Genomic DNA, 13,796 nt, shown 5'->3' on the forward strand with positions numbered 1-13,796 from the left:
CTGATGTTAACAAGCTGGTTTGCACAACACACTTGGCTGAAAAAATTCTGACCAAAGGAAGCAATAATCTTTGGCATCTCTTAGGCCTCCAAATCACCTAGTAAACATTGTGTGAACATCATCATTTAATGCTGACCTCCCTTAGGAAGCCATTGTGAGGGTTGGGAAGTAATGCACAGAAAGCGTGTTGGATTGACACCTAAAGCAGAACATCCAGAGTTTATTCCTGCAGTGAGCTCACGAAATAAATCCAAATTGTAGCAAGACCTCTGGAGGTTTGTGACTCTGTAACAAACCTTCTGGCTTATCATGGTTATGTAGTCAGGCAGCTGTTTGTAAACTACAGATTAAAATTTAGTGTGTTGAATGGGAATCTAGCCAGGACCCCTCCAGATAAGTCTGTCCCCCATCTTAACTGACTCGAAAGGCTTCCTTGGCTGCTGGCAGCGTCCCCACATGATGAGAGAAAGCTCGAAGGATTACAGCAATGCCAAATCCAGGACTGTGTGTCACTGGGGTGCTCCAGTTCACATTACAGCTGCAGATGGAAATAGCCTCCCAAAGCTGATATCCTATCTTCCAACAATGTTATGGCCTCCTCCTCCTCCTCCCTTCCCGCTCAAAACAAGCCTCTTTGCTCAGTTTTCAAGGAGAGCAGGTATCCCATTTCGAAAGCGAGGCTGCTGAACCAAGTACTCCTCTTCCAAATGTGGGATCCAGCAAGAGGCACCCTAGACGTGAGGAGGGATACGGCCTTGGTCTTCCAGTGCCCTTAGCTACAGAGGCTCTGCCAAGGACCCCCTGCTTGGTGACAGGTATCCCGTTGCAGGGACGGGAGTGCCATACCTGCCCTAACAAGGAGGTAGGTTCTCACCTGTCGCTCTCTGAGGCGAGAGATGCCAGTGGCCAAACGTCGTACCCTCCTTCGCTTTCCACTTGGCAGCCGCGCAGCATGAACTGATGAATGGAGGCAAAGCCAGGCAGTGGGTATCTTGGACCTTCCGCGCCATCCCATTTCCGGATCTCCTGGTCACTCGGTTCAGTATTTTGGGATGCTACCGGCACAGCCTGGGAATGTGCCCCCCTGGACTCAACTATGGGAAGAAACGGCACCTCTCTGACTTTGGCTTATCTCACAAACAAAAGGAGGCCTGAACCTGGCTAATCCTTGGATGAGAGACCACCAGGAAACAGCACGGCTACAGGATGGACTGGGAAAGGGAAGGGAAGGGAGGAAAGGAAAGGAAAGGAAAACACCCAGGAACGAGCCAATGGCAAACGACGACCATTTCATCGCCAAAACTCTACACGGATCCATCTGTGAAGTCACGGGGGCCAAGCTGACTTGGACGGAGACTTTCTTCCACTCCCTGCCATGCAGAGAGACATACAAAGAAAGCCACTGCCTGAGGCAGTTCTGGCAAGAGAAAAGATCAGCCTCCGCTGCTGCTCCCCCCCAACTGATGAACAGCCATTCCCCACATCAACATTGATGCTTGGGCCTGTTGAGCTTCAACTGTTCTCTTTGTGAAGAGGAAGCAAGGAAGCACTTCGTTCAGTCTTTAAACAAAAAAGATGCTTTAGTACCGGGCCATCTTTGAAACCTAGGTAGGGAAAAAAACCACCAAACACCAAAGATCTAGCCCACTTAAAAGTGGGCAGAGGGATTCTCTTGAGCAAGCACCCCCCCACTGCTTCATTTAAACCCCCCAGGATTCCTTCTGCCTCCTTGAGGAACCAACCTATCAGTGAAGTCCATAAACAAAGGTATCTAGCCTGCCAAGACTATTCCTCATCTCCAGAAGATGACCTAGGGGGAGGAGGAGGTCCCACTTCTTTAATAGCTGACTTGATCTCTCTTCCCCAGACAGATCATGGGAGGAACCCTCTGTTCTCTTCCACCAGCCTGATCCGGGGGATCCCTGGCCAGCCCAGGGTTACCCCAGCAAGAGCTTCTTCAGTGAAAGGCTAGCGTGGTCCACCAGGGTCGTCATCCATTTGGATAGACCGCACACCGATCTTTCCCAATTTGGCACTTGCGCTATGCACCTTAGAATTCCACAGCCACGTTGGCTGGATATTCTCAGAGTTGTAAGCCCAACACATCTCGAGGAAACCCAGCTGAGGACACTGCTGCAGAAGAGCCTAGAAAAAGAATGCAGGAGGACCCTCTACCCATATAAAACTGAGCAAGTTGTATTTTGTTAGCATCAGTTTGGGAGTTACCAAAACATGTCCTGTTCCCTCTTGCTTTGATTGAATGGTATAATTAAGAATGTCAGCCCTTCAAAAATGATTAATCTCTTTTGTTTGGATGACAAAACAAATGCATCTACAGGAATTTGCACGTGGAGAAAATTTTAAAAGCATGCTTTGTCTTTAAAGGGCAAGTATCCTAAAAGACATTTCGGTTTTCACGCCGACAGGATGGAACACAACCCAAGTTTACTTGTTTAAAACCAGAGTTTGTTCGTTTTATATCCATCTATTTCAGCATGTCTTTTTCATCTTTCTTTCTTGGTATCTTCGTTTGGGTTTTATTTTAATTTTTTGCATTTGGCTACCGTTTTCCTTTTTCCAGTTTATAGATTAAAAGTAACTAAAAAAAAAACACCTTCCCTGCCACATCTCTTAATAACCAAGCATTTGAAGAATGCTTGGGAATCATTGGTGGGAAATAGGGCCCGTAAACAAAGTCACATAAGCCGTATCTTTTCACTCTCTGAGCGCAATGCCATTAAAAAAATCATGGAGAGAAGGCCCTGGTAAGTGATGATATTGCAATTAAGTCTGTATCCTGGGCAGCACTTAAGATTCAGAGAAACAGAAGGAAGCACAATGATCAGGGACTGGAAAATAAGGCGTATGTGGAAAACCAAGTCTGCCTGGCCTTGAGAAGAGAAGGAATATCAAAGCATTCTTCAGACAGCTAGAAGAAAGTCAAGATCCGTTCTCTCTCATTCCAGACTGCAGGACTCAAGATTTACAGATTTGATGGAAAGGAGACAGCTCCAATTAACTGTCAGGGAGAACTTCTGAACCATAAGAGCAGTTGGACAGCAGAACCAAGGATCAGAAAGGTGCTGGGCTTCCCTTTCATGGGATGTGATCAAGCAGAGGCTAGGCAGCCATCTGTCAGGGAGAGTTTAATTGGGAATCCTGTACTGACTTAACTCAAGTGGCCCCTTCCAACTCTAGGATTGCATGGGGAAAAAAAAATCTCCTAATTAATTTGGGGAATCATCTTTACTCAGTCTAGGTGTTGTTAATTGATTCAGCAACTAAACAATGCAACAGCAGCAACTAGGGTAATATTTAGCAGAGCTGAACAGCAAACCTAAAACAGCAAGAGGGAAGTGGAAGTAGGTCCCAAGGAAGTGGCAGGGATCCTTGACAATTTCTGTGGTGCCCAAGATGGACACGTTATCTTTCTAAATCAAAGCAGCTGATTTTTCTGCTTCTAAGAAACAGAAGATTCCCTACATCTTTCAGAGTTCACCACAATCCTAGCATGATGGCTCCTATCTTCACAACTGTTTTGCTTCCTATGGTCCCTAAAGTTTGCCCAGGCTGAAACATTCTCCAACTTCAAACCAATCATACCTTATGTCCTCCTTCCCCACCCTAGTGCTCTGTAGAAGCACTGGGACAGTATGTCGGCTGGAGAATTTTGGATACTGTGGTTCCCGCACATCTGAAGCATACCTAATTGAGAAACAGTGCACTACACAGATGAAATTGGAAACCGAATTCAGTTCAGCTGCTTCTTTCGAGTATCAGAAGAGAAGATGGAACGTGGACATTTGGCTCAGGGAACAGCCAAGTTGTCAATGAACAAATCACAGATCCAAGAGTTTCCTCCGCAAGCCTTCATTCTTGGCAGGAACCAAGTCACCAGGTCGTCTCTGGTTGTTGTCCTGCGTATGCCTCAGCTGAGAGTGATGCTCCAAGATGAGCTCACAGAGTTCCTGATGCCCATTCTCTGCCGCCTGGAGGAAGAGAGAAAAACCATCTCAGTGGAGCAAGAGAAGACCCAATCCATGGCCTGTCCCCTTGACCAACTGAGCAATGGAGGAGGTCCAGTGGAGGGGTAAGATGATGGAAGAAGGAAGCAAGGGAAGAATGTCTTAATTTCTACAAGCAACACTCAACCACATATTGGGTACTAGGTGGTGGTTGAGTGTTGCTTGTACCTAAAACTTAGTTCATTTTATCTCAAACCTGTTCAAATACGACTCCAGCTCACTTTCCCAAGGCTCAAAGAGGAAGCTGCCTTGACCCATCTCAGACTATTTGTAAATCTACTTCCAGACGGTTAAACCTGACCAGTTTTTCCAGCATAACCTGGAGGCCAGGAACAGAATCTGGGACCTTCATCTTGTGAAACTCACACCATGAGCTTCCTGTCTTCCCTATCCATTGGGGGAGAGGACAATCTAATATACTGAGCCAAGATCACTGGCTCATCCAATACTCCCTACTGCAGGGATCCCCAAACATTTTTTGTACCAGAGGACAATTTGGGAATTTTGAGACAGTAATGTGAACCTTCTCATAGAAGCTATGCAAATCTGAATCTGAGACAGGATCTGGGAAAGCCAATTTCAACAACACTGCTCACAGCTTCTTCTGTTTCAGGGGTTTCCAATTATTTTGCACTAGTGAGCCATCTGGAATTTTGTTGAGGGCACTCTTGCAAAATGGCAGCTAGTGGGGGCAAGTTAGCCTATTCATGGCCAATCACAAAACACCCATTTAGCAGAAAGCCAACTGGTGTGGATGCTCCCCACCACCCCTTCCAGCCCCACACTAGGCTTCCTACTCCTCTTCCTAAGCTTATCCTTGACTTTTTGAGAACTTGGGGACAGATGAAGCCATTTTCCAAATGTAGGACTTGAACAGCAGCCACCTACCATGTTTTTGGCAGGCCCCAGAGGCATTCTTGGAAATAAAAATGCTGAGATGCTGCTTCAAGGTAGACCAGCACATAATTTACTACATGTAATTTTTTTAAATTAAGAGAGTTTCCTAAAAAGCTTTTCAGAAGTTGGGTGGGCACCAAAAGGAGGTCTGCATGAACACTGGGGATTCTCATGCTTCTATTTATTGTTGGCAGTTGCTTCCCCAAACCATCTTCAGGAAGAAGCTTCCATAGAATTTACTGGAGATGCCTGGGGCAAACTTGGATTCTTCCAAGTCATGCAGAACCCAATTTCGGAGATGGCCTATGACCTACCCTTGCAGCTAAAGCTTTAGGCTGGGCACCCAAGTCTCTTTGCCTTAGAAAAAAGTGGAGTGGTGTGTCACTGCACCATGATGTCTTGTAAAGGGAAGTCACAGGGGCTATTCTGCACACACACACACACACACACACAACCTTGTGCAGGCAGGTCTTTCCATCATCATCCGTGGCAGCTGGATCAGCTCCATGGTCCAGCAGCAGCTTGGCTATTGCTGTGTGACCACAGTAAGCTGCACGATGCAGAGGGGTAGCCCCGCCATGGGTGCAGGCATCGCAGGAGGCTCCGTTCCTCAGAAGGAAATGGCAGATGTCATAATGCCCATTGCGACTCGCATAGTGCTGCAAAAACAGAAAAGGCAACGCTCTGAAAAAGTACTATGTCTGTGTGGCATCTAATCTGGGTGGGTGGTGTACATGTAGATGGGAATTCATTCAATACACCCGAGGTAACTCGAACCTTAATGGCTGAGTGAACCTGTTTTCAGGAGTCACACAGTACTCTGAGTCATAAACGAATCAAACCACAAACTAATAAAATCAGCTGGGTCAGTGTTGTCCAAACTTGGCCACTTTAAGATGAGTGGACTTCAACTCCCAGAATTCCCCAGCCAGCCTGGCTGGCTGGGGAATTCTGGGAGTTGAAGTCCACTCATCTTAAAGTGGCCAAGTTTGGACAACACTGGGCTGGGTTGACCCAGCCAAGGAATCCCCCAACAAGGACACACAGGTGGAAAAAATCAGGCTTAGCAGGTTATGTAAACGCAGCTAACATGGCTTTACCTCACCCGACTGTGCCTTCTGCTAACTCAAATCTGGAACCTAGATCTCAAGTACAAATCCAGGTTGCCCTGGGATCTGCGAAACTAGAGGCAAGGAAGAAAAACCCATTCAAAAATCCCTGATTCTGGACAGCAGATTTCGCAACCAAAGCTGCTGTTCTGCCCCCAGGTCATCCTTGAACACTACAACTGATTTCTGCATGCAGCTTGTCTTTCAAAGAGGTAGAGAATGGGACCAGTGTAACAGGAACTGACAGAGGACATTTGTGTGCGGAAACTTCCTTTCCATAAGAGACCGTAAGAAAAGGGACTTCAGGGTCTTCTGTCTGTCTCTGTCTCTCTCTTTCCCTTGTTAAAAGAGATGCCAAGGAGGATGTGGAAGGCTGGAACTGCTGATGGGACCTCCTGAGGAACTAAAAGCGATAAACAAACTGAAGTTAGTCCAGACAAGACTAAGACATTCTAGTGATTGCATTTGTTCAGGCTGTAGTAGCATGTCCTAGGAAGGACTAGGTGGCCAGTCTGGATGTTCTGGACTAGTCATGATACGGCTTAATCGCCTCCCATTCTGAATGCTGTAACATATTCTACTTTTGAAAACTGACCAGAAACTACACCCAATGCAAAATACACAGCAAGCATTGTTATTATTATTTTATCACTCTTCTTCTCACTGCAGCCCAGAGTAGTGTACACAACAAATACAATCTGCTATAAAAAAAATCTAAGAGGTCTCATTATGCAAAGACCTATCCCTCTAGAGAAGGCTCCGATGCTGGAAAAGGTGGAAGGAAAGAGAAGAAGAGGACGACCAGTGGCAAGGTGGATGGACTCAGTTACAGTGGCAATGGGTGCTCCATTGGAAGAGCTGAAGGACCAGGTGAGAGACAGATCATCATGGAGAAAATCTATCTACGAGGTCACTAACGGTCAACACCAACTTGATGGCACCTAATTCAGTCAGTCAGTCAAGAAGCCTCACTGTCCTTGGATCAATTTCATTAACTTCCATAGTTTGTTTCCAAGTCAAGATCCTAGTTCCATAGAGCTGAACAGTTCAGAGATGCAACTAAGAGATACAAAAGAGGCCAGAAGATCTACTTTTTCTCTTAGGAAGCTGTTTATAATTTGCTTCTTTTCTTAAAGAGTTTGGGGTATGTCCCATCATCTATACAAAATAGGCTGGAGCCCAGGCAAGCCAGTGACTCTCTAACAGCAACACTCTTATTGTGAAGTTTCCTCTGGTCCTTGCTTTATCATCCTTTAGACAGCCAATAAAGGCTGGATTATTTCATTGACTTTTTCATGGTGTTATTTTAAGCGGAATATTCCACTCCTGCTTTCACTGTACTGATACAATGCAATTTGTTTTACAGGGCTGTTACTGCTACACTTATCAGAATGTTATATGTGAGGTTAAGCGCTTGATGGGCAGAGAAGCTGCGAATGCTTTGGAGACATTTGGAGGATGTGCATCACATGAACACCTCACTCCTGTTAATTAAAACAGCCACATCTTTTCCTGTGCATCCATGCAAGCCCAAAAGATGCTATAGCTGCTTTAAAGAACTAAGTCATTTTCAGGTTTCCATACAACGTCTAAAGCACTTTTTCTACATCATTAGTTCTGTACCTAATAAATCAGTCAGGTAATTAGCTGTCCCCTAGTAAATAAGAATTTTTATTGTTGTAACCACAGGTCATAACACACTCAGACACCAACAATTTAAAATACAGTAACAAATGCAAACATTAGAAACATTCTAAGAATGCCTAAAATTACAGCTGTAAAACAAGTAACAAGTTTAAGCCTAGAGCCACAACCTACCTGGCATCTAGTAAAATTAACTATTTTCTAATTTTAACAGACAATAAAGTTAGCACTTGCTGCTAATATAAAGAAATGCATTTGCTAATAAAAGGTTAATGCGATCTGTTTCAGAGGCTGCAAATCTGCCAATGTTATGGCCTGGCATTTTTGGTCTAATTGTTCTACAGAAAGGTCAATACAGAACATAGTTTTTAATATACTCCACTTGTCCCCGACCACAAGAGTAAAGGCATTTTTTTCAACGGGAGTTTTAGAGAATCTTCCCTCAAGAGAGGCTGTGTGTGGGGAAGTAGATGGTTCCTTAATGGGGCACCAGAAAGTTCAGTTAAGTATTGTGAGAAGGTCTCATCTTACTTGCAACAAGAATACCACAAGGAAAGCTTTAAATGTTGAATTAGCATTTTACCTTGCATCCTGCAAAAAGAACCAATCAAGGATCTTTTCACTGTCCCAAAGCTTCAGATTCCCCAGTGGCAGAAGACACAACCACATATTTTCCCAGTGGGTTCCCTCATGTTAATGCCAGTAACACAATTTAACTCAACAGTCCTCCAAGAGGCTATCAAGTTTCTTGAAATATTTTAGCAATTTCCAGTGAACTCTGTTCAAGATTGAGGGTAACCCTGTTTCCATTCTCAAAGCTGCAGAACTTCCCTTAAAAAGTTATTCTGAACTGACTCTAAATTAGCAACCCCATTTGCAGTCCACGTTCCACAGAAGAGCTACCTTACTCTGAAACCTTTGGGGGGGGGCTCTTAATTGTCTTGCTTTAGCCATCTACCTGCTCTTGAATGCACTTACCAAAGCTGTGTATCCAAAAGGGTCTGGCTCACTGGGCTTCCCATGGCTCAGGATGTGCCTCTTGACCCCCTCCAGGTCTCCATTCAGTGCAGCATTCCAGATCCCTATGCAAACAATTTTTTTTTTTTAATATTTTAGGTTTTGGTAAACCCTTTTGCTAGGATTCAGAATAGAGAACACCATCTTAAAACTGGCTACAGGCTTTAATCAGTCAATCAGAAACCCTCCCTATGCTGGAACTGCAACTCCCCAAATTCTCAGCCACTCCCTTTTCAGATTGTGCTTAAATCCAAACTCCACAACTTCATGTGCTTTCCTCTCCTTTCCTTATATTGCTTAATAACCAGTGTGATGAAGGGTCCTGGAGAAATGGAAAACCCCCTTACTATTTGGCAGTATCTTGACTGGCTCTAAAAAAACATACTGTCCAGCAATGGACTCTGTTTTTTTTATTTTCTTTTTTAAAACAGAGATATACTGTATTTTCAAAAAAACATAATGTCTCTGGACAGATAGTTACCATGACTGTACAACTGATGCTCCATATGTTAACAAAAAATACCAAGTACATTGAGTTGTTTTCACAATATTAAAAAGGAAAAAAAGAAATATGAATTTTTGAGCTTAGTAAAATCTTCACTATATTGTTCATAAATATTAAAAGAAGAAAGGAAAGGGAAAAAGAAGAGAAAAACATCTCTAAAAGCAATATAGATAAATGTGATTTTTTTACTTCCCACTTCTTCATTCCCTAACCAATTTGCAGTATCTATTGGTATAAACTTTAGAAACCATGCTCTAAATGCTGTTGTTTTTTTTCTTGTAGACTAACACAGCTACCTTTGCTTCCCGTGCACCCTGGAGAGTACCACAAAAAGTGAGTTGAAGAGACAAAAGTCTGGTGCTTTGTATTTTGAAAAAAAAAGCCCTAACTTTAGAACTCACTGCCACAAGGAATCATGACAACTATTAGCTTGCATGATTGTTCTCATCCCCAGCAGCACGGCACTGGGAAGAGAGCCATGTCGTTAAAGCTAGTCATCCTGTCCTTGCCTTGAGCCCCTGCAAGCTCATGACTGCATCTTTCCCCAGAGTTTCCATACCTCTCTCAAAATCCATTTCATCCAGAGTCTGGTGAACACCCTGCGCTGCAGTGGAGTGGCAGGAACAGATCCCATCCTTGTGGTGTCCCGGTGACCAGGTCATTGCCGCTCTTTGTCTTCCCAGAGAATTCTTTAGTTGGAAATTCTATTCAGGGGAAGACGTGGCTATGATGCATGGATCAACCCTTCTCCAGCACGTTGTCTAGAAAAAGCATGGCAGTTTCCAGAAGAAAGGTTTTATATTCACTACGGCCTGAAACAAAAACATAATTATGCAAGAAAAGCATTACTTCTTAGCATGTGATGGCCAACCATAACAATGCCCAACCTGTTAAGAACTGCTGCATCTTCTCTAAACCTTCTCTAAACCTGGGGAGGTCAACATGATCATCCAAATTCTCTGTGTGTGTGCGCACGTGCATGCATGCTCCCTGCTATCCCACTCAATCACAAATGCCAACCACATTTGGCAGTTTCCCACTGACACATGATTTTTGCCTTCTGCAAGGAAGAAATAACAGCACCATTGTTAAAGCCTTAAAATAAGCTTTAATTGGGGTCGCTGATGAGATGCTCAAGAATTATTTATTTATTACATTGAAGGCCCCAATTTAAAGCTTCTTGAGACTTCAGAGAATGGACTAAGTTTGTTTTGCCAAACCATGTGGCACATTTTCAGCTGTTAAGGAGAAAAAAGGAACTGATTTGGCTACCTATCAGCAGACTCATACCAGACCTCCTGCCTCCGTTTAATTATAGCTCCTCTGCTCAGTCTTTTAGGAATGGATGCCTTATTAAAGTAGGAAATGTAAATTACTAGCACCCTTCCAAGGCTCCTAAAAGTTAACACCCTTAATGCGTATCGTCCACACGCATCTCAATGCAGTAGCCATTAAAGTCACCACGGTATCTGCTACTTCGTATTCTGCAGTCATCTTCCATAAAAAGGAACTTTTAACACCTTTTAGAGCCATCAAGGTGAAGTTCAGCTCCAACTTTTTACAGCAAATACCAGCGTGGCCTGATGCTTAAATCAGAGACACATAAACTGGTGCAGAGTAAATCAGAGCCAAGGACTGAGGGTAATTACTGCAACATAATGTCGCCATGAAACAAAGAGATGCCTGTTACTTGGAAGAAAGACTAGGGAAAATCTAGACAAAATAGTAAAGCACAAAGACACAACGCTGGCAACAAAGGCGTGTCTTATCAAAGCCACAGCTCTAATAGCTATAACTTATGGCTGCAAAAGCCAAACTGTCAGAAAGGTTGAACAAATAAAAATGGGACCAGTCACTATTTCTAAGCCCCCGCTTTTGAAATGACCCTCACGGTATATTCTGGAGCTCTCAGAGAAAAGGCAGGATAACTAACTAATAAGAATTTGTGGTTCAGTTGCAGGGTACTGGATTAAGCAAGTCAAGAATCCAGCAGTTGTGCAACTGTTAACCTAGGTTTAAGGAACTGGGAGGGAGAGGCAAGCTCTGACTGCATTCATACAACATGTTACAACATGATTTATCAAACACACTACAATTGGTGGGGCTCAGGCAGCATGGTAAACCTTAAACTATGGTTTACAAACCATACTAGTTAGTTTGTACAACACACTGAGCCACAACAAGCTATATGCATCTTCTACATATCCAGGTTCTGACCAGGTTCACAAAGCCATCATTTGCTTAACGGTGGTTCATGAAACAGACTACAACTGGGACAGTTCACACATTACACTAGGCCAAAAAACCATGGCCTACAAACCATATTTAGCTGAGTTTATGCAACACCTCAAGTGAAAAATGAACAAGCCACAATGCAGTATGCACAAGGTTTGAGGCTGGCTTCTGGAATAACACACTTTTTGGAAGCAGTCACTCAGGTAATTAGGAAAAAGGCATGCCGTTCGTGTCACTAAAGCAAAGACTAAGCCATGGCTAGGTTCACATGACACATTAAACCAACTGCTGCTCACGTAACAGGCTATCCTGAAACAAACAGCTTAACAGGATAGCCACACAGTAATATCACAATGAGATTCTCACAACACACTGGCCCAGAAACCACCTGGATTCCATTTTAGCTTAGTCTAATCACTGTTGTGGGGAGAGGAGAAAAACTCTATATTGGTGGATTTAATTTAACTTTAGTTCAACTTCCATTTAGTTAACATGTATGTAAAGTATCCCACAATCCCCCCCCCGCTGCATTAAACAGTCAATGTGCCCACAACCTTTGAAGGTCTATAGAGAAGGATACCCAAATTTTTCAGGGGAGGGAAGACACCTCAAAAGTAGCCAGCAAAATGGAGGGCAACCCTTCTTCGCAGTTCTGGAACATAATATTACATGCATTTTAATATAATATAATATAAAATAAAAAACATATATATATATATATATATATATATGTGTGTGTGTGTGTGTGTGTGTGTGTGTGTGTGTGTGTGTGTGTATAACACACACACATATATATAAATATTACACCCACGATACCCATTTCTCCTGCAGAATGGGCAGCAGATTAAGCTCAAGCAGCCCTTGAGCATCCTTAGCTGGCTCAGGAGCTACGCAGAGCCAAGACAGGTTTGTGACTTGGATGGGAGACCACAAGGAAACCCTAAGGGAAGTAAAAAAAATCCTGGGATGCAAAAAAGCATTTCCATACTAAAATAAATGGCACCACCAAAAGCCACGCTCGGTCACGAGAGGCTCTGCCTTCTACCTTCCTCCATGCTGAGCTCTGCAGACAGGTCGGGCTCCAACTCCCCTCCTTGGTCCATGCTGGCTGTGGAGGATGGGGGTGGCAGTCCCACCCTATGGGAGCAACAACACAAGCCCACTTTCCAGGATCCTAAGCCCCTGCTGCTCTACCCCTAATCGCTCTTGAGGGGGGGCTACAACGCTCCCCCCTCCTTCAGCTAAAGACACGTGAAAACAGGGCAACCCTCAGACAAACAACCTCCCCCGCCCCTCTTACAGCCGCCATCTTGCCTCCTGCCAGATACGGACATGAGCTTCGTCCAATCCAGGTCGAGGGGGCGAGAACAGACAACCAATGAGAAAGCTCCGGGGGCAGAGCGCATGTTGCCTCGCCCGCAGTGGCGGCGGATATCCACTAGGGGGAGCCGAGAACTCAGGGATGGTGATGATGAGTCTCGTCTCCTCCCAGAAAATGGGTTAATTCACAAACTGATGAAATTGCAACTAGCATGTTAAAAATAAAGCTGGGGACACTGTCTCTCAATAGTATGTTGTTCCAGACTTTTTCTTTTTAAATATGCTTTTTTCACCATCACCCCTTGTGGGTGCTGCTGAAGCTGGGATGAGCAATCTGAGACTTTTGGGTAACATTTCAGCCCTGCTAATTTCATGGACCCTTAATTTCACTCCTTCAGTTGGCTCCCCCGAAATTTAACCGTGCAATATTACATGTTCAGAAAAGCACCCCATTACGAAGCAATGTAGGTTTGATGACCTCCTTTGCTTGGCTCCCCAAGCCACCCCAGCAGCACTGGGGAACCATAGTTATCTGTGCCCCAAATTTATTACATCTGCCCCTAAAAATAAGAGTCCCCTTGCTCAAGGGTTCCTTTTAACAGCTCTCCTTAAATTGAGGTTGTCCGAGCATCTGGAGGATTGTCCTGTCATCCAGCACACAGGCTGGGATCTCGTCTCATCTCGTGTCAGAAATGCAGGAACTGGGAAAGGGAAAATTGTTAATCTAATTTTTTAAAAAAATATTATTCTAAAAAAATAAAAACTTTAATAAAAGTATAGATTTATATAAGTCTTGCCCAATGCCGGGCCACATTGATGGCAAAAATATTTCCGGCCAGCAAGTCATTCTGTGTGCATGTCGGTGCCAAGGGGCGCTGTAAAAGATGGATAGTTGTTTGAATAGTGCCACATTCACAATAAATATCCTTGTCCTCAGGGAGAAACCCCCATTTTTCTAGTGTTTAGTTTCTAGTGTTTAGTTCTAGCCAAACCAGTGCACAGTCTGTTTAAACATCTCCAAAGGCTGGGATGATGGGACAGGTA

General features: G+C 44.1%; 1 protein-coding gene across 4 annotated transcripts; it reads right to left on the bottom strand.

Moving 5' to 3' along the window:
• Positions 1-200: 200 nt before the first annotated feature.
• ANKRD39 (ankyrin repeat domain 39) lies at positions 201-12,774 on the bottom strand. Of its 4 annotated transcripts, none has more exons than XM_007429738.3 (5): positions 12,733-12,774; positions 9,757-10,009; positions 8,654-8,757; positions 5,378-5,581; positions 201-3,989 (listed from the first exon to the last, which is right to left on the bottom strand). In XM_007429738.3, the coding sequence occupies exons 2-5, from the start codon at positions 9,857-9,859 to the stop codon at positions 3,840-3,842; spliced, it is 561 nt and encodes a 186-aa protein (XP_007429800.1). In that variant the 5' UTR covers positions 9,860-10,009; positions 12,733-12,774; the 3' UTR covers positions 201-3,839. The 4 variants fall into 4 exon arrangements, with proteins under 4 accessions (XP_007429800.1, XP_025023396.1, XP_088008093.1 ...); XM_025167628.2 differs by lacking the exon at positions 12,733-12,774 and adding an exon at positions 12,478-12,724; XM_088151967.1 differs by lacking the exon at positions 12,733-12,774 and adding an exon at positions 10,085-10,328 and having other exon boundaries at positions 9,757-9,958.
• Between the last annotated feature and the right edge of the window lie 1,022 nt (positions 12,775-13,796).

This window comes from Python bivittatus, unplaced genomic scaffold, assembly GCF_059951505.1.
Source record: "Python bivittatus isolate LINGU-HERP-01145 unplaced genomic scaffold, Pbiv_v1 ctg000680_np1212, whole genome shotgun sequence".
NCBI classification, from domain to species: Eukaryota; Metazoa; Chordata; class Lepidosauria; order Squamata; family Pythonidae; genus Python; species Python bivittatus.

Bases quoted from the DNA above. Each gene is read 5' to 3' on its own strand.
- ANKRD39 (XM_007429738.3), bottom strand. From the start codon at position 9,859: ATGACCTGGTCACCGGGACACCACAAGGATGGGATCTGTTCCTGCCAC. The intron at 5,582-8,653 runs GTAAGTGCATTC...CTGTTTTTGCAG, and splicing joins CTTTTGGATACACAGCTTTG to CACTATGCGAGTCGCAATGG. The intron at 3,990-5,377 runs GTTGTGTGTGTG...CTCTTCCTCCAG, and splicing joins GAAAGACCTGCCTGCACAAG to GCGGCAGAGAATGGGCATCA.